At 36.3% G+C, this 24,738-nt stretch overlaps 1 protein-coding gene across 1 annotated transcript in view; it reads right to left on the minus strand.

Annotated features, from left to right (window-relative positions):
• Positions 1-1,134: 1,134 nt before the first annotated feature.
• DENND4C (DENN domain containing 4C) overlaps positions 1,135-24,738 on the minus strand; it is a 125,279-nt gene continuing 101,675 nt past the window's right edge. The window contains exons 24-33 of the mRNA XM_081104264.1: positions 22,971-23,154; positions 22,160-22,269; positions 21,683-21,858; positions 18,248-18,430; positions 17,112-17,307; positions 14,405-14,650; positions 13,144-13,261; positions 4,590-4,740; positions 3,048-3,112; positions 1,135-2,808 (exon numbers count right to left, since the gene is read on the minus strand). Coding sequence (XP_080960390.1) covers positions 2,672-2,808; positions 3,048-3,112; positions 4,590-4,740; positions 13,144-13,261; positions 14,405-14,650; positions 17,112-17,307; positions 18,248-18,430; positions 21,683-21,858; positions 22,160-22,269; positions 22,971-23,154 — 1,566 coding nt within the window. The 3' untranslated portion in view covers positions 1,135-2,671. The remainder of the gene's footprint in view (positions 2,809-3,047; positions 3,113-4,589; positions 4,741-13,143; positions 13,262-14,404; positions 14,651-17,111; positions 17,308-18,247; positions 18,431-21,682; positions 21,859-22,159; positions 22,270-22,970; positions 23,155-24,738) is intronic.

Below are 24,738 nucleotides of genomic sequence, written 5' to 3' on the forward strand. Positions count from 1 at the left end.
GGTAATTACAGTCAAAACTATCCTTTACAGGGTAGAAGGATCTTAAAAAGGCACATTAGGCTTTAAGGATGAAGAAGAGGCTCATTTGCTGAAGTATAGTTTAACCACAGTTTGTAGAATTTTGAAGTAGTTTTTACACAGATAAGTTCCCGTGTGCGACCAATGCCAGTTCCTGGATCATTCTGTGAAAAGCAAGATTCTTAGATAACAGTAAGAGATCCCCATTGCTCTTAATACATGGTATTAGTTATATAACATGAAAAGTCTTAATTGGCAATTGACTATAGAAATTAAAAGGGAAAATGTAGCATTTTTAAAGATAACAAAAAGGACATACCACAGTGGGGATAACAAGGCCAAAAGGCAAGTCTGGTGTATAGGTCTGTATTAACCAGTATGTACATGGTTGACCCTAATACACAAACCATGAATCGCATTGCTGATTTTAAGTGCATTCTCTAAAGCGGACACATGGCTTGCCTACACTATTTTAGCTCATGAGTTCTGGCAGATTTAAGATTTCAAAAGTTACTGAGATAACAAACATCTTCAATCTTGTATTATGTACCAAAAATGAAAAAAGGCAACAATTTAATATCCCAGATTTAATGGGAGATTTATGCTCATTATTAACCATGCAGGATGCTATAATCAATTTATAAAATGCAGCTAAAGTTAGATTACCAAATCCAAAAATAGTTTAACACGTTGAGCCCACTATACTTTCAGTCCAGACAGGTCAGTTACTGATGCTGCCAGCATATCGGTGAAATGAGATATCGCAGGCTAAATGGAAAGGAAGACAAAACCGGCTTGGCGCTTAACGTGTTAACATTTTAGAATAATCTGGACTAATTTGAAAGACTGCTTTCAGAAGTTAACAGGAGGATACGTTTCATACAGTGTTACAACTCCTATAGATAATTCAAATGAGATTTTTTTATAAGCTTTTAGTGGTACCCTTTCTGTGGTAGGTGCTAGATTAAGCCTTTAAAATAAATCCACTTCTATTTCAGCAGACTCAAGTTTCCAATATATAATGGCTATTACTTAGAATGTTACAAAAAGTTATTAGAAAACTTAAATACTCTTAACTGTGTAAGGAGATACTCATTACAGATTTTTTCTTTGTTTAGTGGTAATTTAGTTTCAGGCTACAGAGAAGAAATAGATAATTTTGGAATTCTAAAGATCACAAAGGTTCAAATTGTGTACATTTCTGGAGGCTTAAAAAGGTAACAGACAATTTTTCCTTTCATTCAATCTCCCATCTTTTTATATACAAGAGTAATTACAAACTTTCTGTTGGGATAATAAGTGTTAAGTATTAAAAACTAGTACCAAGTCTTAGTTGCAAAAATATATACTCTGAGTTAGTGCAAAAGATCCATTTTTAAGGTAAAGAGAATTGTACATAATTTCTGAGAAGTTCTTTCACAATAAACTGAAACAAGAATTCTGCAAAGGTCAGGTTAACCCTAAACGATGAAAGATTGGTACAACAACATGTAAAAGATTATACCAGGTAGGAGATTTGTGCTGTTAACTACAGTAAATAATTTGTACCAGTGATTTAGTCACGTATAATCACTATAAAACACAACCACTGGTGTTTTACACCACGCAGAGAGTTAAGGCAATCTTACTGTTCCTAAGGGCTTTTAACAAAAGGCCTAATTGTCAGGCATGTGAGGTCATGATTTTCTTAAATCTGGCAAACAAGCTCAATAGCTTTAAAGTATTAAGACTTAATTGATTTATCCTAAAAAAAACTATTTACAAATGCACAAGCATACAAATCTATATATTATACAAGAATAAAACTGCAGTGCAAGTTTATCCCACAGGTTTTAAAAAGTGACCAATAGCAACCATTTACTGTGCCTGAACCATTTCAGGTCCAAAGACTATATATATATACAGGCATTTTAGGCATGTTCCAATTTTGTGAAATATGAAGCCAATTTAATGTCATTTAAACTGACATGTATTATTCAATTATAAAGCTGTTGTATATTAACATGCTATTGGAAGTAGATGGAAGTGACTGGATGTTCAAGATAAAATCCATTAAGGAAAATAAAATATGAAGGGTAAAGATATATATTAAATTTAAAGTCAAGGCAGTTGTCATCAGACTTTGCAGGTAATTTTGAGATTAATGACTACAGATGAATTTAGTAGTAGTCACTTAGACCCCTTTCAGAAAACTGCAATACATAATCTATAAATTTTAATAAATATAATATGGCTGTATATACACATACCTACACAGCCACATATATACACACACATAGAGTTGCTCTTAGGAGATATTTCATTTGTATTGGGGTTAGGCAAGTTTAATTTGTCATTCCCCAAACCCAATTAGCTTCAAATATAAACAATGCCAATGATGAATGCGGTTTCTCACTATCAAACTACTGCAAACATTAAGAAATCCAAACAGTTTTCAGAAGAGGCAGATAAACCATTCAGAAGTTAGAAATTTTCAACATAAATCCTGGGGCATTTTAATGGTGTTTTTTCATTTCTAGGTGATTTGGTATGTTACGTTTCATATGTTGTCCCAAGAGATCATTTCGGTTTTCACCAATTCTTAGCATTCAGAACAAACGTTGAAAGTTTGCAGACTGAGTCTATTCCCCCAGCTGTGTGTCTGAAATGCGGTTTAAATGAGAGGGGCTCCGAAACACTTCCTGCACCACTCCACACTGACGCTTGGTGGGACGTCAATTTTCTGCAACTTTTCAAGGGTTTCTGAAGACAGGCTATTGTATGCAAGTCCATACTCATTATCAAAAGCCTCTGGAAAAGAATTTCAAAAATGCAGTTACTTGTTAAAGAAAAAATTTATGCATTTATATATGGTAGTCCAATCATATATACACCACATATTCAAAGGCAGGTGGAGTATTTATCCATACCAGCTACAATTTTAAAAATTACTTTAGGAAATAAAATTCCTTGAGAATAAAGCGTAAAATTACATTTGAAAATAGTAAAATGTAAGAAAACAGGAAAAAGTGCCTAATTAACCAACTTACCAATATCAATATTCTCTCTTCCAAGAGACACTAACGATAAGAAGAGGATTTCTCTGTACAAACTCCTATAAAACAAATATTTTTAAAGTCAATAGGCTAAGAGTATACAAATAAATATGTGAAGGTATTTTTAATTGTTTAAAAAGAAGGATTAAGTTCTCTGGCCTAACAATGTCCTGGTTTTGATATGTGGCAGAGTTATATGAGATGTCACCTTTGGGGAAAGGGTTCTTAACTATTTTTGCAACTACTTCCTTTGAATATCTATTTCAAGTTAAAAACCAAAAACAGCCCTGATCGGTTTGGCTCAGTGGATAGAGCGTCGGCCTGCGGACTGAGGGGTCCCAGGTTCGATTCCAGTCAAGGGAATGTACCTTTGGTTGCAGGCACATCCCCAATAGGAGGTGTGCAGGAGGCAGCTGATCGATGTTTCTCTCTCATTGATGTTTCAAACTCTCTATCCCTCTCCCTTCCTCTCCGTAAAAAATCAATAAAATATATTTTTAAAAAAACAAAAAACAAAAAAAAACCCCAAAAACAAAAAATGGTTTAACTTTTTTACAATTTTTTTTAACAATATAACTTTTCTAATTCCTAATTAAAATTTACAAAGGCAGGGTCTTCTGTCATCTTTTGCCACTTGACAAAGTAACAATTTCTAAGGAGTCTAAAACCCTTGGACATAGAGTGAAAGGTGGAGTGGTCTCTACTATCTAACCCAACCATAAAAGATAAGTCACCTTTGATTTGTGGACATAAAAATGTCACAAATGAAATCTGAAAAATAAGCTTCATAACTCAGTTGTTAAAAATAACTTAGGAAGTAAACTGATTTGAATGTTTATACACAATGAAAAAATTAGTAATGCTGACTGATGCTCCATGTAGCTTTTCTTTAGAAGCTTCAGAAGCCATAGCAGGTCATTTCTAATATTCCTTCCCTGCCCTTATACCACAGATGCTTGAAACTAGGTGCTTTTTAGACTGTAAAGGAGGTCATCTGTACCTCAATAAGAGGATCCATCCATTTCATTATCCTCATACTAAGGTTTTCTGAAGCTTCCTCTGCAAAATTCACTTATGCTGACATTGGGATGAATACTGATCTAAGCATGTTCACAGACAATAGTAAGAGGATCAGGAGAGCTCCATATCCTTTGTAATTCACTGCTTCCATCACTTTCCTAAATTGTTTCTACTCCTAAACCCACTCTTTTTTTTTTTTTTAATGTCCTTCAAGTAAGGAAAAGACGTACGGATATGACAGGGCCTGAACCAAGTAGAACATATGTATAACATCAATGCTAACAAATTCACAAGAGGGTTTCCATGAATAGCATTCATGTTTCCCAAAGATTCATACACTTTTGATATGAATTACCTCCTAAAATTTAATCTACCCCCCGAAACCAATACTTATTTGTGCTCAAATAAGTACTTTTTAAAACATGTTCTACAGTGAGTATGTGTTTCTTTTACAACTAGAGATATTTTAAATAGTTTTTTAACATGACATTATTTTGAGTGGTAAACAATTATTACCTTTGTCTTTTCTTGTCTGGCTTCATTTGCTGTGAAAGCAGGTTGATGGGTTGAAGAACATCATTACGTTGAATACTCTGCCTGATGGTTTCTACTAAAGTGCTTGTTGCTTGTTGTTCCTCTGACAGGACAGATGACTTCTTTTCAGAATCTAATAATAAAAACACAGTAATTAAGAATATCTTTATCCACTCTAATTATTAAAGTTTTTTCCAGAGTTGTAGCATTTTCTAGATTTTAATTTTTTTTAATTTTTATTTTTTTAAATATATTTTATTGATTCTTTACAGAGAGGAAGGGAGAGGGCTAGAGAGTTAGAAACATGGATGAGAGAAACATCGATCAGCTGCCTCCTGCACACCCCCTACTGGGGATGTGCCAGCAACCCAGGTACATGCCCTTGACTGGAATCGAACCTGGGACCTTTCAGTCCGCAGGCCGATGCTCTATCCACTGAGCCAAACTAGTTAGGGCTCTAGTTTTTTATTCAACATCACCTTGCCCTTCACTAGTAAAATTATGTGGCAATGTGACCACTAAGAAATATTTTCCTGCTTTCTTCAGATAGAAGAGACCTGCCCCTTTGCCCTTTCCCTGAACTTAAGACTTTGTGTTTGAGGTGGGGTCAGAGGTTTAGGGGGGTGGGGTGACAGCCGGTACTCCAGGAGCCATCCTGTGACTATAAAGCAACCTTTACTGATGCAAAAGTAGACACAACAGAAAGAGCCTGGGTCCCTGACCACAGAGCAGTTGCCTATCAGTCCTAGAGATTCTACTTCATACTTTATGTGAGAGAGTAATTTTTAGTGTTTAAATTTCTGTTATTTTCTATTAAACGTAGCAGAATATAATCCTAATTGATAAAGGCTAATTCTAGAATTAAGAACAAACATTTATATAGATTTCATAGATAGAAAAGTGCTTCAGTGATATACTGGAATTGAATCATACTAACATGAAAAATAAGATCACCAGTGTGGTTGGCCCACAAAAAGGGAAAACTTTAATACTGTAATCCCAGCAGCCATATAATTTTATTTACAATTAGTTGAGATGGGAATATGTATCCAGTAATTTCCCAGTCTAGCCTCATTCTAAGTGCCTGCCATGAAGTAAACTTGTATTTTTCATACAACATAGCCCCTTAATAAAGGTAACTAGTGCCGAAACCGGTTTGGCTCAGCGGATAGAGCGTCGGCCTGCGGACTGAAAGGTCCCAGGTTTGATTCCGGTCAAGGGCATGTACCTGGGTTGCGGGCACATCCCCAGTAGGAGATGTGCAGGAGGCAGCTGATCGATGTTTCTCTCTCATCGATCTTTCTAACTCTCTATCTCTCTCCCTTCCTCTCTGTAAAAAATCAATAAAATATATTTAAAAAAAAAAAAAAGGTAACTAGTAATACTTCATTTGTGTTCAACCAAATGAATAGCAAAGTTCTTTGTTAAAATAAAAGAGAAAATACTGGCTGCTGTAGGTTTCTATCCTAGCTCTTCTACCTGCTAAATGTTTCCTTGGAATAGGAAACATTGTTTTAAAAAGTACTTGATTTTCATGCTGTTGTGATTTTAGAGCCTAACCCAAATATAACTTCACAGCTTCTCCTTTAATTCAGTTTTTAAATATAACACCTCACCCTAACCGGTTTGGCTCAGTGGATAGAGCATCGGCCTGCAGACTCAAGGGTTCCAGGTTCGATTCCGGCCAAGGGCATGTACCTTGGTTGCGGGCACATACCCAGTAGGTGGTGTGCAGAAGGCAGCTGATCGATGTTTCTCATGGATGTTTCTGACTATCCCTCTTCCCTTCCTCTCTGTAAAAAATCAATAAAATTTATTTATTTATTTATTTAAAATACATTTTATTGATTTTTTACAGAGAGGAAGGGAGAGAGATACAGAGTTAGAAACATCTATGAGAGAGAAACACCGATCAGCTGCCTCCTGCACACTCTCCACTGGAGATGTGCCCGCAACCAAGGTACATGCCCTTGACCGGAATCGAACCTGGGACCCTTCAGTCCACAGGCCGACGCTCTATCCACTGAGCCAAACCGGTTATAGCAATAAAATATATTTAAAAAAAATAAAAATAACACCTTTACTGAGATACTAGTATAATTCTCAAACCATTCAATTCACCCATTTAAACTACAAAACTGGTTTTGAATATATTCTGGGAGTTGAGCAGCCATCACAATCAACTTTTAAAACATTTTTGTTTACCACCAAAAGAAACCTCTAGGGGGTCACTCCTTTATCATCCCAACCCTTCAACCCTAGCTAACCACTTCTTTTGTCTACAGATTTGCCTATTCTGGATATTTCATATAAGTGGTATCATACTTTCTATGCTCTTTTGTGACTGGCTTCTTCTATAATGTTTTTAAATCCATCCATGCTGTAGCATATATATCAGTAGTCAGTACTTTTTATTGCCAAATAATATTTCATTGCTTGGATATACCAAACTTTATCCATTTGTCAGCCGATAGACATAGAGGTTGTTTCCACTGTTTGGCTATTAAGAAATATGCTGCTAAGAACAGTGTATAGTTTTTATGTGAACACATGTTTTCACTATATATATACTAAGAGCAAGTGCTGTGTCATATGGTGTTTACTAGTATGAGGAACTGTGAAACTTTCCTAAAGCAATTGCACCGTTTTTTATTCTAATCAGCAGTGTATGAGGGTCTCAATTTCTTTATACCCTCACCAATACTTGTTATTATCTGTCCTTTTGATTACAGCCAATATAGTGAATGTGAAGTGGTTTCTCTATTTGCATGTCCTTGACATCTAGTGATACTGAGCATCTTTTCATTTGCTTTTAGCCATCTTTGAAGAACTGGCAGATCCTGCTATGGTCTGAATGCATTTTCCAAAAATTCACATGTTGAAAATCTAATGCCCAATGCCTTTGGGAAGTAATAGTCATGAGGGCAGTCTTCATGAATGGATTAGTGCCCTTTAAAAAAAAATAAAGCATCAAAGAGATCCCTTACCCCTTCTGCCATGTGAGGATATAATGAGAAATCTGCAATCCAGAAGAAGGCCCTTAACTGACCAGGCTAATACCATCCTCATCTTGGACTTTCAGCCTCCAGAACTGACAGAAATAAACTTCCATTTTTAATAAGCTACACAGCCTGGGGCATTTTGTTACAGCAGTCCGAATGGATTAATACAGATCCTTTGCCCATTTTTAAATGTTATCTTTTATTATTGAGTTGTAAGAGTTTATATATGCTCTTAAAATATATTACTTGTATAGTATTTCCCCTATTCTGGGTTGACATTGCACTTACATGATTGGTTATTTTTCAGCAGTTTTTGACTTTGATGAAGTCCAGTTTATTTTACCTTTCGTTGCTTATGCTTTTGGTGGTATAGTATCTAAGAACTTGCCCTATACAAGGCTATAAGGATTTACTCCTATGTTTCCTTCTAAGTCTAGGATCCATTTTGAGTTCATTTTTATGTATAATTTGAGGAAGCAATCCACTTTTTTTTTTTGCATGTTGCTCTAGTTGTCCCAGCACCATCTATCCCAGTTTCATGATCTTGAAACCCTTATTGAAAGGCAACTGACAATACTTGTAAGGGTTTATTTCTGGAAACTCAACTCTATTCCATTGACCTATACCAGTGGTTGGCAAACTGTGGCTCGCAAGCCACATGCGGCTCTTTGGCCCGAGTGTGGCTCTTCCACAAAATACCACATGCGGGCGCGCACGTATAGTGCAAAGTTGACTTAAAACTTTAAGTAAAGTTTATTAAGTTAATTTTAGAGAACACTGTGGAGTGAAAGAAGATGTAGTGTCGAGGATTGAGAAAGGTATGTTGATATGGTTTGGACATACAGAGAGGATGAACGAAAGGAGATAGACGAAACAAGTATACAAGACGAGTGTGGACGGGAAAGTTGGAAGAAGTCGACCTCAGCGAACGTACCTCAATCAGATTGACGTTTTTAGCAAAGGCCAGTTTAGGAGTACCCTAATTAAGTTAATAACAATGTACCTATCTATATAGTTTAAGTTTAAAAAATTTGGCTCTCAAAAGAAATTTCAATCATACTGTTGATATTTAGCTCTGTTGATTAATGAGTTTGCCGACCACTGACCTATACTGTCTATCTCTATGCAGCATTCCACTTTCTTGATTACTATAGCTTTGCACTAAATTTTCAAATTGAGAAGTATGAATCCTACAGCTTTGTTTTTCATTTTCAAGACTGTTTGGCTATTCTGGGTACCTAGAATATCCATGTGATTTTTAGGATAGGCCTTTCAATTTCTGTAAAAAAAAAAAAAGCCACCTGGAATTTTGATAGGGATTTTGCTGAATCTATAGAACAAGTTGGAAGTACTGCCATCTTAACAATAGTAATTCTTCCAAACACGGTATTTCTTTCCATTTATTTAGGTCCTCTTTAATTTCTTTCAACAATGACTTCAGTTTTTAAAGTATAAGTTTTGTTATTTCTTGCAGCGAATTTGTTCCTATATATTTTATTCTTTTCATTGAATTTATTGAGGTGACTGGTTAATAAAATTATACAGGTTTCAGGTGTGCAATTCTATAATACATCATCTCGTATTGTGTGTTCACCACCCCAAGTCAAAATCTCCTTCCATCATCATTTATCCTCGCTATTCCCTTTCTACCTCTCCCCACCCGCCTTTCCCTCTGGTAATCATTATAATGTTCTGTGTCTATGAGTTGTTGTTTTCCTAAATCCCTTCACCTTTTTCACCCAGCCCCTAAATTTTGTTTTTAATGCTATTATAAATGGAATTATTTTCCTAATTAAATTTTTTGATTATTTATTGAAAGTGATTTCTGTATACAGATATTATATCCTGCAATTTTGCTGAACTTATCATGTTTGTGTGTGTGTGTGTATTTACATATATATATGTGTGTGTGTGTGTGTGTGTGTGTGTGTGTGTGTATATTCCTTAAGATTTTCTATACTAAGATCAGAAAATCTGCAAATAGAGATAATTTTACTTTTTCCTTTACAATTTTTAAAAATATGTATTTATTTCAGAGAGGAAGGGAGAGGGAGACAGAGATAGAAACATCAATGATGAGAGAATCATTGATTGGCTGCCTCCTGCACACTCCCAGCTGGGATCAAGCCCACAACCCAGGCATGTGCCCAGAACGGGAATCGAATCATGACCTCCTGGTTCATAGGTCAACACTCAACCACACCAGCCAGGCTTCCTTTACAATTTGGGTGCCTTTTATATTCTTGTCTAATTGCTCTAACAAGAACCTCCAGTACAATGTTGAATGGAAATGATAAAAACAGACAATCTTGTATTGTTCCTGTACTTAGTGAAAGTATTGTCTTTCACCACTAAGAAAACTGTCAGCCCAGCCGGCATGGCTCAGTGGTAGAGCACTGATCTATGAACCAGGTCACAGTTCAATTCCTGGTCAGGGCACATGACTGGGTTCCGGGCTCGATCCCTGGTGAGGATGTGCAGGATGCAGCCAGCCGATCAAAGATTCTCTCTCATCATTTATGTTTCTATCTCTCTCCTTTCCTCTCGGAAGTCAATAAAAATATTTAAAAAAGAAAACTGCCAATTATCATAGATGCTTATAATCAAATTGAGGAAGTTCCTTCTATTTCTAGCTTGAGTGTTGTTTTTTTTTTTTTTTTTTTTAATATATTTTATTGATTTTTTTACAGAGAGGAAGGAAGAGAGATAGAGAGTTAGAAACATCGATGAGAGAGAAACATCGACCAGCTGCCTCCTGCACATCTCCCACTGGGGATGTGCCCGCAACCCAGGTACATGCCCTTGACCGGAATCGAACCCGGGACCCTTGAGTCCGCAGGCCGACGCTCTATCCACTGAGCCAAACCGGTTTTGGCTTGAGTGTTGTTTTTTAATACAGCAGCGAGTGTGAGCCATGGCTATTGCCCTGATCGCCCATAAGGAGCAGAGGGAGGTGGAGAAGCCCTCAGGGGCGATCAGGGCCCGCAGCTGCCGCTCGCACATGCTGATGGCGCTGAGCAATCAGGACCAGCGCCGGGCACTGGCTGTGGTCCGGCACTGGCAGCGGATGCGAGCAGGGCTGTCGCCAGCAGCGGGTGCAAGAGGAGCAGGGGAAGGTGGAGAAGCCCTAAGGGGTAATCAGGGTCAGCAGCTGCTGCTTGCACCCACTGACAGTGCCAAGCAATCAGGTGCCAGTGCAAGGTGGGACCACGGTGCGCGGGAGCAAAGAATTTTCAGTAACCACCAGAGGCTGACACCGATGACAGTGACCGGCGCCCCGCCTTCGTCTGGTGCCCCCGCTCACCTGCTCCACCATCTTGCCACTGCCAATGCCAGCCATGTTCTGTGTGTGCCCCCTGGTGGTCAGCGCACATCAAAGCGACCGGTTGTCCAATTGTTCTACCATTCGGTCTATTTGCATATTAGCCTTTTATTATATAGGATAGATGGTGTATTACATTAATTGATTTTCAAATGTTAAATGAACATGGCATGCCTGGGATAAACTGCATTTGATCAAGGCTGTACAATCCTTTTTCTGTATTGTTAGATTTGGTTTGCTAGTTATTTTGTTGAGAATTTTTATGTCCATATTCATAAGTGATATAGATTTTTAGTTTTCTTACGTATGTCTTTGGTTTTTGTATCAGCGTGATACTGCCCTTCTCACCTAAATCTCCACAGTTTCCAAGAGTGTTCTCAGTTCCAAATACAATTTCCTTTTTAAAAAATTTTTTTTATTGATTTCAGAGAAGGGAGAGGAAGAGAGACAGAAACATCAATGACGAGAGGGAATCATTGATTGGCCACCTCCTGCATGCCCCCCACTGGGGACCAAGCCTGCAACCCAGGCACGTGCCCTTGACCAGAATCAAACCCAGGGACCCTTCAGTCCGCAGGCCGACACTATCCACTGAGCAAAAACGGCTAGGGCTACAATTACCTTTTGAGAGAATTTCAGAGCTCTCTGTTCTTATGACCTACCTACCTCTCCTCCTGGATAAATCTCTGAGCCACTGCTCTGAAGCTGGGCTCAGAACAGTGGCCCTTCTCTTAGAATGACTCTCCTGCTTTGTGGACAGGGTGTTGGGTTGAAGCCATAGTCTTTATCTTTTCAGCTTGCCTTTCTTGGCATAAAACTTCTGCCCTATAAGGTGCAGTACGAACAAATGGGACCCCAGCACTCTTGGCTTGCCAAAACCGGGGTAGAATGGCTGCCCAATGAATGGAAGCTGGATGGAGGAGTTTCGCCTCTGTGGTAACAGAGCTGAGAAAGAGAATGGCTGGCTGAAGCCCTGACTGGGAGCTGGAAGGGAACAGCAAGTTCTAACTCAAGTGCCACAAAGCACATTAATTTTACTGAAATTTAGTATATTTTCTTGACTGAATGTTTGTTCATTTGCTCTACAGCCTTAGACTTTTTGTCCCTTTAATAATTTTCACCAATTATGGTTGTTTTGCTGAGAAGTGGGTGGCGGAACTCCTCATACTGCCATTCCTGGAAGTCATCACTCACTTAATTCTTATATGTCTTTTAATTATGTATATGCCAATCTTCATATATAGCACCAATTAAGTAAAGAAATAAGTCCATTCTTGAGAGCTCTAAATTTCATCCCACCAAAAATTAGAGAATATTTTGAATCACTTGTCTATTTCATGATACTCAGTCTGTGATATTCTGTTAAGGTAGCCCTAGCAAACTAACACAGTTTATATAAGCCATTGACTGTTTCTTCCATGAACTGCCTGTTGATAGCACTTGCTCACTTATTTGTTGTTTGTGGTTTCTTATTTACTCAGAGTTTCTGAACTGGATGATAACCCATTAAAAACCCCTTATAACCCTAGCCGGTTTAGCTCAGTGGATAGAGTGTTGGACCTCAGACTGAAAGATTCCTCGGTTCGATTCCAGTCAAGGGCACGTACCTCGGTTGCAGGCTTATCCCCAGCCCTGGTGGAGACAACCAATCGATGTGTCCCTCTCACATCAATGTTTTTCTCTCTCTCGCTCCTCCTCCCTTCCACTCTCTCTAAAAATCAATGGAAAAGTTTCCTTGGGTGAGGATTAACAACAATAAAACCTCCTGTAAAAATACATTCTAAATATAAAAGACTAAAAATAAGCTAGAATCTTTGAGACTAATATCCATATAACTGAAATGATACTATTCCAATACATCCAGATTACTCTCCCACTATATAGCATTTAGTCTACAAATATCCAACCAAACTCATGGAGAGACCTGCCATACTTAAATGGCTCAATATAATAGCAAATCAATTTGAATCAAAATAGAATCTTCAAGAGATACTAGAAATGAATAAAAAAAAAATAATGCAAAAGGACTTGTTTCTCTCTTCACACTAATTCTAGTCTTCCAACACCCAGCAGTCCATTCTTCTTTATTGCTAAGTAGTACTCTCCTGTATGGGTAGCTTATTCCACAATTTGCTTATTCATTCATGTGTGGATAGATACTTGAGTTGTTTCCAGTTTAAGTCTTTTATGTCTTTAATTCTATTTTACTTACTAAAATTCCTCCATGAGACATACAGAGGCTCTTCTGGTTCCTGATGAAGGTTGATATTATCCCATAACAGTTGAATGTACACAAGTTTGCTATCCTGGGACAGAGATGATAGAGGAAGCTAAAAAAGATCAATAGAAAGCATTAGTGCCCCTACCATCATAACTACCCGGGGATCTAGCAAAACTTGATTATATAAAACAAATGAGTTCTTTCAAAACTCTGAACCTAAAATTTTGTGCAGCAATTTTTATTTAAATCTGAAGATTTATGTTCTTATTATTTTCTGAAGTACAGGTTTCGTATTCTAAATTTCAAGGATACACTGTAACTAGCAGTTATAACATGGTAACTAGCACAGTGGCTATATGAAAGATTAACTGCTATTACAACAAATTTTAAGGCAAGAGTAAGTGCAAAAGTTTCTACTATCTTGTACTGACTACTACTTAATGGGTCAACATAGAATTTGTACTACTTTAAGACTGTGTTGCGACCCTGGTGTATGCTTGGGTGTGGGTGCCTCGCAATTTCAATATCAAAATGAAGGAAGGAACTCTAGGAGCTCACTGTCTCCAGTGGGATTGGGATTCCCAGAACAATTGAGTAGGAGCTTTTAGAGCTAGACACAACCAGAGTGGGATCTTGACTCCCCATCACATATTAGCTATGTGACCTTGCAAAAATTACTTATTTAGCTTAATTACAACATCTGAAAAATAAGGATAATATGGGTCCTTATTCTTCCTTCAATTGTATTTTGTATTCATTTCAGGTGTACAGAATATGAGCCTTTTAAAATAAAGTTGCTGTGAGAATTTCATCTGGGAATATGATAGTTCAAAATAAAAGCTACCTTTTCTAGCCTCCTTGCAACTAGAAATGACCATATAACTAAGATCAGGACAAATGACTACATATGGAAATATTATGTGCAACTGTAGGAACTGTCCCTAAAGAAGGAAAGACATACTCTTTTCTATCCATTTTTCTCCTTACTGTTAACTGGAATGTGAATGTGATAGCTTAGAAAAAGAGTCAGCCATCCTGGTGTAGAACTTGGAAATGGAGGTCATATACAGCTGAGCAAAAAGACAGAAGCATCTCAGGTCCCTAACAGTAACATTCCTGGTCCACCTATCCAAACTTTTAAGTGAGAGAAATAACCTACATCTTGTTAAGCCACTATTGCATACTTTCTGTTACTTTAAGCCTCATCCTAACCAACACCAATGTAATGTAAGTATAGAAGTTGACACTCTACCTGTATACCTTCATTACAATGTTCAGATGTGAGGATAAGTCCTGGCAAGTTACTAGGAAGGTCCAAACGTCTGAAATACCATACAAGGTTCCAGAAAATGATCGGATGTTGATTGATGAAAGAGGATGTGTGGATCACGTGATCGCCTTCATTTTCTAGCAAAGATTCAAGTTCTTTACGAAGCACTAGAGGACTCAAGTAGGGCACAGAAAGGGGGGGAGGATTGGGTCTTTTTCCTAAAGGATCCTTAAAAAAATAAAAATACAAAAAAAGTGAATATTATCTATTTAATTCTGTATGTTTAAGAGTACTTCTCTGGCCTGCTGGGGTAGCTCAGTGGTTGAGCATCAACCTATGAACCAGGAGGTCACAGTTCGATTCCCAGTTAGGGCACATGCCTGGGTTGTAGGCTCGATCCCTAGTGTGGGGCTTACAGAGGCAGCCAATCAGTGTTTCTCTCTCATTGATGTTTCTATCTCTCTCTACCTCTCCCTTCCTCTCTCTGAAATAAATAAAAAAAAATAAAAAAGTATTTCTCAATGAGATTATGTTTCTCTATCTATCCCTTCAAAGTCAGTTATTTCCTGGCCATTGATACATGCAGTAGAACATCCTAATGAAAACCTAACAAAAAATACTTAATCATAATTACCTTTCAGTTAAATAAGATAAAATTAATAACCCATATAATAAACCCTATTTTAAACATGATGGAGTTTTTCTATCAAGTTGATAAGAGCAATGGTCTGTGTATGATTGATTTTGATTTTTTTAATCAATTTTTAAAAATAAATGTTTACATTTCAGATGCTGTAAAATGATACCAAAAAATATGTGTGACTTTATCTTCCTCCTACAACTCTAAAGAGATGGGGAAATTTTTTGTATTAATATTCTTAGACTCCTTTTAAAATTATATCTAAATCATTTTTACATTTGATTGCAACAAAAAGCAGTTTTATAAATCAATGAATGAAAAAAACCAACCTAGACTTTGTAAGTTGTATATAATATAATCAGAATAAAATGCTTATGATTAACTCAGTAATAAGTAATAAATACCCCTAGTACACAGTCTGAGGTATCTAAATATCATCTCCCTCTAAAAGGAACCAGTGTTTCTTAGAGAAATGGCTGACTATATAACATGAGCATGAAACATCTTATCATAAAAAGCAAGAAAACTTAAAAATTTTTTTAAAGACTACTAGAGTTGTGTCACAAGGAATAAGGCACCAACCTGTAGAGAGTTCTAGTTGAGCAAAGATGGGATAATGCAATTAACATCAATAAGGATAACGACAGCAATGGATGTAAACATAAATGTTAAAAATCATAATGACACCTTATTCCCCAAAATTAACGGGTCACCTTGGAGAATGCTAAGAACCCAACTTGCTATTCTGAAAACTGGTTAATAAAAAAAAGGTGGGAGGGGGAGGTTGGACTGCCTTTCCAATATAAATTGCATCGTTAGAAAACCAAACAGAAGACCTGGGGGAAGTTTCTCTTCATAGATGTATTCCATATAATAAAGATAACAGACTACCATCATTTTATAAACTCCAAATGAATAACCTGATCTAGGCAATGGGGCATTAATAACTACTAAATCACAAAGATAGTTCATGTCTATACTGGAGGAACACACTGCCACTAATGAAGTTGTCTTATAAAAATAAACAAACAAATGAATAGCAAAACAAAACAAAAACCTGAATTTGACCAAGCTTCTAGGTACAATTACCAATTTATAGGGTTGTAATCAACAAATAAATTGCAAGAGGAAAAAGGAAAGTGTACAGATTAAGACAGACTAAAAAAAAAAGTTCAACCAATTGCAATGCATGGGCCTTCTTTGATCCTGATTCCTCAAACTACAAACATACTTGACATTTTTGAAACAATTAGAAATTTGAACAAAAACTGAATAACTTGATGTTATTTATTATTTTTAGTTTGATACATACTGAAATATTTACAAATGGAATATATGTTGTTTGAAATTTCCTTTAAAATAATTTGTAGGGAAGTAAGGGTATATATGAAAGAAGAATGGCTATAAGTTTAAAATTACTGAATCTTGATGACTCAAAGGGACTCATTTATGTTACTCTTGTTTATTTTTGTACATATTTGAAATTTTAAAACATTCTGTTTATGAAAAATTCTTAATCACTTTTTATGTCATTTAAATCTTCTACATAAGAATTATGTACTGTGCTAATACATACTTACATGAATATACAAAATTCGTGCACCGGAGGGGGCGGGGGGGGAGTCCCTCAGCCTGACCTGCACCCTTTCCAATCCAGGAACCCTCGGAGGATGTCCGACTGCAGAAATCAGTCCTAAACTGGCAGTCAGACATCCCTCTCGCAATCTGGGACTTCTGGCTCCTAACTGCTCCCCTGCCAGCCTGATCAAGCCCTCCCCTGCCGACCTGATCGCCCATAACTGCCCTCCCCTGCCGGCCTGATTGCCCCCCTAATTGCCCTCCCCTGCTGGCCTGATCATCTCCTAACTGCTTCCCCCTCCCAGCCTGATCATCCCCTAGCTGCTCCCCACTGCTGGCCTGATCGCCCCTAAGTGCCTCTGCCTCGGCCCCTGCCACTGTGGCTTTGTCCGGAAGATGTCCGGTTTAATTAGCACAGATAATTAATATAGATAATTTATTAGTATAGATAATTATAATGTTGTTACATACCACAACTTCCTGCAGACTGTTTGGAAGACTAACTGTTGAAATGCCATGAAATGGTCGCTGGGAAATGTCAATATTTTGCAATGGACCTCCAACACTGTGACTTCGAGTCAAAGATACATTCCGCTTTGATAAACTATTAGGCACAGGTGAAATTTCCATAGTTTGAACATCTCCACTGGCATTCTTTATTTCATCACTTTAAAAAAAATGAAAACTGGTTCTGTAAAACAATCTAAATCTGTAGAGCTAGAGTATTTTCTACAATGAATTTTAGTCTATTGAATATATCTAAGAGGAGTCAGTACTGACTTATAAGAATAAAATTTTCACCCTGGCCAGTGTGACTCAGTTGGTTGAGCATCAGCCCATGCACTAAAAGGTCATCAGTTCAATTCCCAGTCAGGATATATGTCCGGGGCTGTGGGTTCCATCCCCAGTAAGGGGCATGGAGGAGGCAGCCATCAATGTTTCTCTCTCTCCCTAAAATCAATTTTTTAAAAAATATATTTTTTTAAATAAAATTTTCTTCAGGCATTCTTAGGATAGAGTAAATGACTCTGGTGAAGGCTGGAAAAAGGACATAGAGTAGACAACAGGTTTCATTTAAAAAAGATTAAGTACCCATTTAGTTGCTCTATTCAAACATTATTTCATCGTTATTAAACAAAATCACCTAGAAGAACTGTGCTGCATGCAAATAAGTCATGTAGATTCACTGACAAGTATTTAATTTCTACCAGGCTATGATCCACCTAAGGATAGAGACCAGAACTTACTTTTTTATTTTTAGTATTTATGCCTAGCATACAATAGTCTCTCAGTAAATATTTGATTCAATAAATATTTAAGAGTATGTCTTTGGAAACTGGCAATCGCTATACTAAAGGGGAAAATACTTTTTACTGGTTAAGAAGTTCATTTTGTACAAAACACTGTAAAACATTAAACATAGTTTAAAAAATGGTTAATCATCAGATGCACTCATCAAATATTTAAGCAATGTATGGTAGTAAACAGTTAAGATTAATTTTTTTAAATGCCAGAATAATGCCTACAGGAGTCAGGTTATCTTTAAAGATGGAATTTTTGCAAGGATATCCAATTTATTGTGAGGAAGTCTCTATACCATATGGTACCTTGATTCAACTGCAGTGCTTGTTTCTTCAGTTATGGTCTGGCTATGTTTCCGGAAATCCATCAAGTTGATCAAGTCAGGTTCTGCTGAACTGGATACAGGTTTGTGCTCCAAAGGTTCACTTGCCAATGGAATGCTGCCACTTTGTAAACTGTCACCAGAGGTACTTGGCTTCAGGAAAAAGCTAAAAAATATGGAGCAGTCCAAATAAAAAAATCTTCATAAATGCTAAAGTCTTCTAAATTTCATATTTAGAATCACTTTATGGTAAAGCAGTAATTAATGAATTATATAACCCATAGAAATACTGCCTATTTCAAACACACAAACTCATACACTCCTGCTTTCATTCTTTCCCTCCTGTCCTAAACTATTCAAAAGAAAGGTCTAGAGGAGGTCATTATAGTTCAATATAAGATTCCTTCAGTTTTTGAAAACCATTAAAGAACACTATGAAGGAAGATAAAACGCAAAATATTACATTAATTTTGAGTTTAAAAAGCAACAGCAGCATTTTAACATGTATCAAGCTGTAATTTATAATACCTCTTTTTCCCCCTTATAAAATCTCCATTTTGTCTTTAGTCCTTTCCTCTCCCCTCTATTAATTCAGTATTTTATTTTCCTCTTATATGTCTCTCCTTCTCTTTCGGGGGTGGGGGGTGGGGGTAGCGGGGAGGGGAACAGTGTGAGGGCTGGGCCTTGCAAGGGGCATTAAGAGAACTTTCTGAGGTAACAGTAATGTTCTGTATCTTGATAAAGGTTTGAATTTATACAAACGTATACATTCATAATTTGTACATTTTACTGTATACTAACTTTACGTCAAAAGAAAAAATACTGAAATACAGTAATTATATGCATGCTGAAGTCTTTGGAGGAGAAGTATATAAATGTCTACATTTTACTTTTGGCTGGAGGGATAAATAGGTAATAAAGCAAGTACAGTAAAATGTTAATTGTAGAATGTAGGGTGTCACTGCAAAAAAAATTCTTTAAACAATTCTAAGTTTGAAATTTTCCATACTGACATACTGGACAGAAAAATCAATAATGTTCCTTTTCAATTAGAAAATATAAAATAAGATTCCACAATAGCTTAAGAAACACAGTTACACCCTAACTGCTTTGGCTCAGTGGATAGAGCGTCGGCCTGCGGACTGAAAGGTCCCAGGTTAGATTCTGGTCAAGGGCATGTACCTTGGTTGTGGGCACATCTCCAGTAGGAGGTGTGCAGGAGGCAGCTGATTGATGTTTCTCTCTCATCAATGTTTCTAACTCTCTATTCCTGTCCCTTTCTCTGTAAAAAATCAATAAAATATATTAAAAAAAGAAAAAAGAAACACAGTTACTCAACAAAAAAGTACAAGATTTATGGAGAATAAAAGTACATAAAAAAGATCTTTAAAAAATGAAGCTAGCCGAAACCAGTCTGGCTCAGTGGATAAGAGCGTCGGCCTGCGGACTGAAAGGTCCCAGGTTTGATTCCGGTCAAGGGCATGTACCTGGGTTGCGGGCACATCCCCAGTAGGAGATGTGCAGGAGGCAGCTGATCGATGTTTCTCTCTCATCGATGTTTCTAACTCTCTATCTCTCTCCCTTCCTCTCTGTAAAAAATCAATAAAATATATTTTTTAAAAAAATGAAGCTATATACCATGCTCACAGATGAGATATTGAAAATGTCTATTTTCCTAAGTTAATCCACAAATCTAATGCAAATCCAATAAAAACTCCAGATGAAATATTTTTAAGGAACTTAAAGTTACTCTAAAATTTTTAAAATAAGTATAACTATAAGCAAAAAAATAATTCTATATGGGGGAACTTATAGAAACAACACAAAGAATAATAAAAATAATATGATCTTGACAAAAAGAAGAGAACAGTGTTTACATGGGAATTTGAAGTGCATGTGGGACCAAAGACCTAAACATCAGAACAATGTTCAGGAGAAAATTTTCATGTCCTGCAGATGGGAAGGAACTTTTAAAACAAGACTCGAAAAGCACAAATCATAAGGTTTAAAATTAATGGATGAGGACAGCAAAATTAATTATTGCTCTTCCGTGAATTAATTTCAAAAATATTCAAGGTAGAAATCAATAAGAAAAAGAAAGCTTAATATAAAAAAGGGCAACGGTACAGGCAATTCATAGAAAGTCCTGGAATAACAAGTATAAGAGGCATTCAAACTCTCTAGTATTCAAAGAAATTCAAACAAAAATGAGATACCACTAATACTCATTAGAATATAAAAATCAGAAAAGTGATAATACCAAATGCTGGTAAGGAGGTGCAGAAATGAAAATCCTTAGAAAGTAGTACTGGGAGTGTTGCCACCTGGGAAACAATCTTCTGGTGTTTATTGAAATCATGTATAAAATGACCCAATGGTCTCACTCCTAAGACTTATTCTGGGAGAAACTACTTCACAAGTCCAGAAGTAGAAATGTATTTTACATTGTACTGTATCATTGCAGTGATATTTATAGCAACAAAGAACTAGAAGCAACTGAAATATCCAACACAAGGATAACAGATAAGTAAAATGAGGTATTAACTTCCAACAGGAGAAAAGAAATTAACTAGATTTATATATAGCAACACAGATAGATTTTAAACTGAATGATTACAAAAATAAGAGACTTTCAGCATTATTCTAATTATGTAAGTTAAAAATACATAATCCTGCAAAATAACATATTTTATAAGCATACATATTCAAGGATACACCACAGACAGAACAATGTCTTTGTTGGATAAAGCAATGGGAATGGAAATGGGCAGGGGGAGGAAGATAATAAAAGAGGGCCCTTACACAAGCACTGATACTACATCAGGAACTAGAGTATGATTTCACTCAGCTCCACACCTGAAGCCAAAGGGAAAAATGAAGAGGAAACACCTATACAATAGGATATTTTTAAGAAGCAGTTAAAAGTGGACAATATGGAGTGCTCCATAATATAAATAGAATATTAAGTATAATTACTTAGGTCAGCATAGTTACAAACTCTCAATTACTTAACGGCTGATTATAGATCAGCTAGGCCCTCATTGTTCAGAATTTGGTCATTTCACTGTACAGAGGACTACCAGTTAAGAAGAAGAGTTCAAGCATCCCACCCTCCATTTTTCTGTTTGTTGCTAGAAGACATAATTAAGGTCACTCTGGCAGAAAGTTTATAGTAATGACTAACACTGGAGTTTTCAATTAGCTATAAAGTTTAGCTGTAAGAATTAACTGCTAATTATATGTTAAATAAAATGGAAAAGTAATCTCCTATATTACTATTATTTTCTACTCAAATATGGAAAGTGATGGAGAGAAAAGAAAAGAACACCTGGGACATACCAGGAATATTTCACTCTTTCCCCAGGAGTAAGACGGTTGGGGGGCACGTACCTCTTACGGGAGCTTTTACAATACTAACCTTGCAGAGCCTCTGAAGTCTTTAAACTCTATATTGAGAAGAGGCAAGAAGTTGCTTTTACAGAACGGGCAAGTTGTATTCAAATTTGAATCATCTGCTGTCCATCCAGCCATAATTTCTTCGTCATAAACTAAGGCCCCACAAGCTCTGCACTGTGAACAACTTGACATCAAAACCTAAGAGCAGAAACGTGCAGACACTGAAAAGCGCCACAGTGAAGACCTCAAGAGACCATTCTACCTTAATAAACATAGAATTTTATTTCTTCTGTTGATCCAATTTGGAATTAGGAGTTCAATTACTTTACAGGTAAATCTACCAGTTTATTGCCTTGCTTACAAAGATATCAAAGAAATTCGACAAAATGATTTAATTTATTATTCTGCTGACAAGGGTATCATAGGATTCTGTTAAATGTCACTTTGAAATAAAAATATTTTCACAGTCACTTTATCATGAGCAGAAATAGAACTTTACCTCCATTGCACAATTCTGAAAGATGCTAGACATGCTGGTGTTTTGAGAAGAACCATGATCTGATTTTTCAAAGTCCTGCCCTTTTATGCCTCTTGGAAGTAGAAGTTCTCCTAGAAAGAAGTAACCATTATAACACATTATGTAAGAGACTGTCCTTACTCTTAGCAAATGCATACTTAAGCATTTGGGGGGAAGTATATGACATTTGCTATTTATTTTCAAATGGCTTAATATAAAAACGTGTATGTATTTTATATATATATAAAATTTATATATATATATATAAAATCAGAATCACCTGGGGAATTTGCTTAAAAATATATACAAATGTTCAAGCTCTAGGCTAATATTTTTTGAGACTGAGTCTGTGGGATAGGGCCTTAGAACTGTGTATTTTTAACCAGCTTTCTGTTTGAATACCAGAGTTTGAGAGTTCCTCTGCTGAAACAGTGAAATCTTAGCTGTTATTTTTTAAAATTATAATTCTATTTTATCCAGCTTTCTATGATGAAAAAGTTCAAATGTCCTGAGAAGTTGAAAGAATCATATAGTGAATAATCATATATTCTCCACCTAGGTGATTCTGATACACACTGAAGTTTAAGAACGAATGATATAATCCACAAATATACACAACTAAAATCATTAGCTATAGTATTTGTAGACCACATAAAATAACAGTGACAGTATGGTGTGGCTATATTCAAAATCTATTTGTTGAGATCATCTCATCAAATGAGGCTTACTGTACGTGTCACGGGAGAAGGGAAAGTAAGGGCGTATATTAGGAAAGGACAGTCCTTCCCCATACCTGCTGAGTAATGGGATTTTCCTATATCTCCACTGCTGCTGCTGCTGCCAAGGCTTGTGTTGCTCTGGGTAAGTTCACTGGGGACCAATGCTGAGATACTTGTGTTAGGTGACATATTCTCCTCCAAAACATGGTCTTCAAGGCCAGCTGGGAAGCTGTAATCTTTATTATTATTAGTTTCCTCCTTTAATTAAAAAACAAACAAACAAACCAAAAAAACACAAAACCACACACACATAAATAATACCTTCACCAATGAGAATATATTTATTCCACCTTTTTCAGAATTAAACTCCTTTATAATCCTTAAATAAATCACACCCCCTGCCCCGTATTTTTCAAAACGATGAACTTCTTCTATTATTTGTAATTTCCCTTCCAAACTCGCAAACATTCAGGCAATGACCTATTTAATACTTTCTAAGATTTTGCTGGGCCCCTGGTTATGTTTGGGGTATCGGATGCCTCTCAATACTCAGTATCATAAAATGAAGGAACTCTAGGAGTTCACAGTCCAGTGGGATCGGGGATGGCAACACAAGCGAGTAAGAGCTTTAGTCAGACAGAGCCAGAGTGAAATCTTGGCTCCCCATCACGTATTAAGTATCTGACCTTACAAAAATTGCTTCTCTAACATTTAATTTTATCATCTGAAAATATGAGTCATTTAAAATAAGGTGGTTGTGCCCTAACCGGTTTGGCTCAGTGGATAGAGCGTCAGCCTGTGGACTGAAGGGTCCCAGGTTCGAGTCTGGTCAAGGGCATGTACGTTGGTTGTGGGCACATCCTCAGTAGGGAGTGTGCAGGAGGCAGCTGATCGATGTTTCTGTCTCATTGATGTTTCTAACTCTCTATCCCTCTCCCTTCCTCTCTGTAAAAAAATCAATAAAATATATTTTAAAAAATAAATAAAAAATAAAATAAGGTTGTTTTGAGACTTTCAGCTGGGAATATGATTGTTCAGAGTAACAACCATCAATAGTAGAGATATTATGAATAAAGTTCCAAATACTAGTCCTTCACCATTGTGATTATCAATGCTTTAGTTTAAATAAAAAACATTTCAATAAGCAGTCTTTTTAATTTTTTGCTTTAAAGAAGACTGTATCTTCTGTATTATAAAACCATATCAAATGATAAAAATTTTTAAATACAGATATGCATGACAGGAAATGAAAGCACTTATTATACCAATACCCAGAGTACAATTAAAACTTGATGTATATCCTAATTTTAAGATATGTATAATAAATTTTTATGAAATAGAAATTGTTTTTAACCTATTGTTTTTTAATCTATTCTTCTTATGCAATTCATTTTGTAGAAGATTTAATAAGATTGAATGACATTATTTAAACCCCTCCATACTGATTCAATTTACTGATGGACTATTATGTATTTGGCACATCTTAAACATTCAGAATGCTTTAAATTTAACATAAGCTACTGATGAATTCCCTTGAGCTACTTTTACACTATAAACATTTTATAGACTTTTTATTCTTTTCTTCCTTTGAAATTATTTATTAGGTATATCTTATTTGCTTTGCCAGGCACTGGTACTGGGGCTATAGCAATGAAAAGAAAAGAAAGATGAAGTTCTGTGACCATTTGGAATTTACAATCATATATTCCAAGTCCAAATTACTCTGTATAAAGGTTTTTAAAAACACTGTTAGATAAAATTTCAAATATAAAATGGCTCATCTTTTTTTAAAATAATGCCAGGTTAAGATACTTTTGAAACTACCTTATTTTGTCTTTCCTT

The sequence above is a fragment of the Myotis nattereri genome, assembly GCF_964212035.1.
Source record: "Myotis nattereri genome assembly, chromosome: 12".
Lineage (NCBI taxonomy): Eukaryota > Metazoa > Chordata > Mammalia > Chiroptera > Vespertilionidae > Myotis > Myotis nattereri.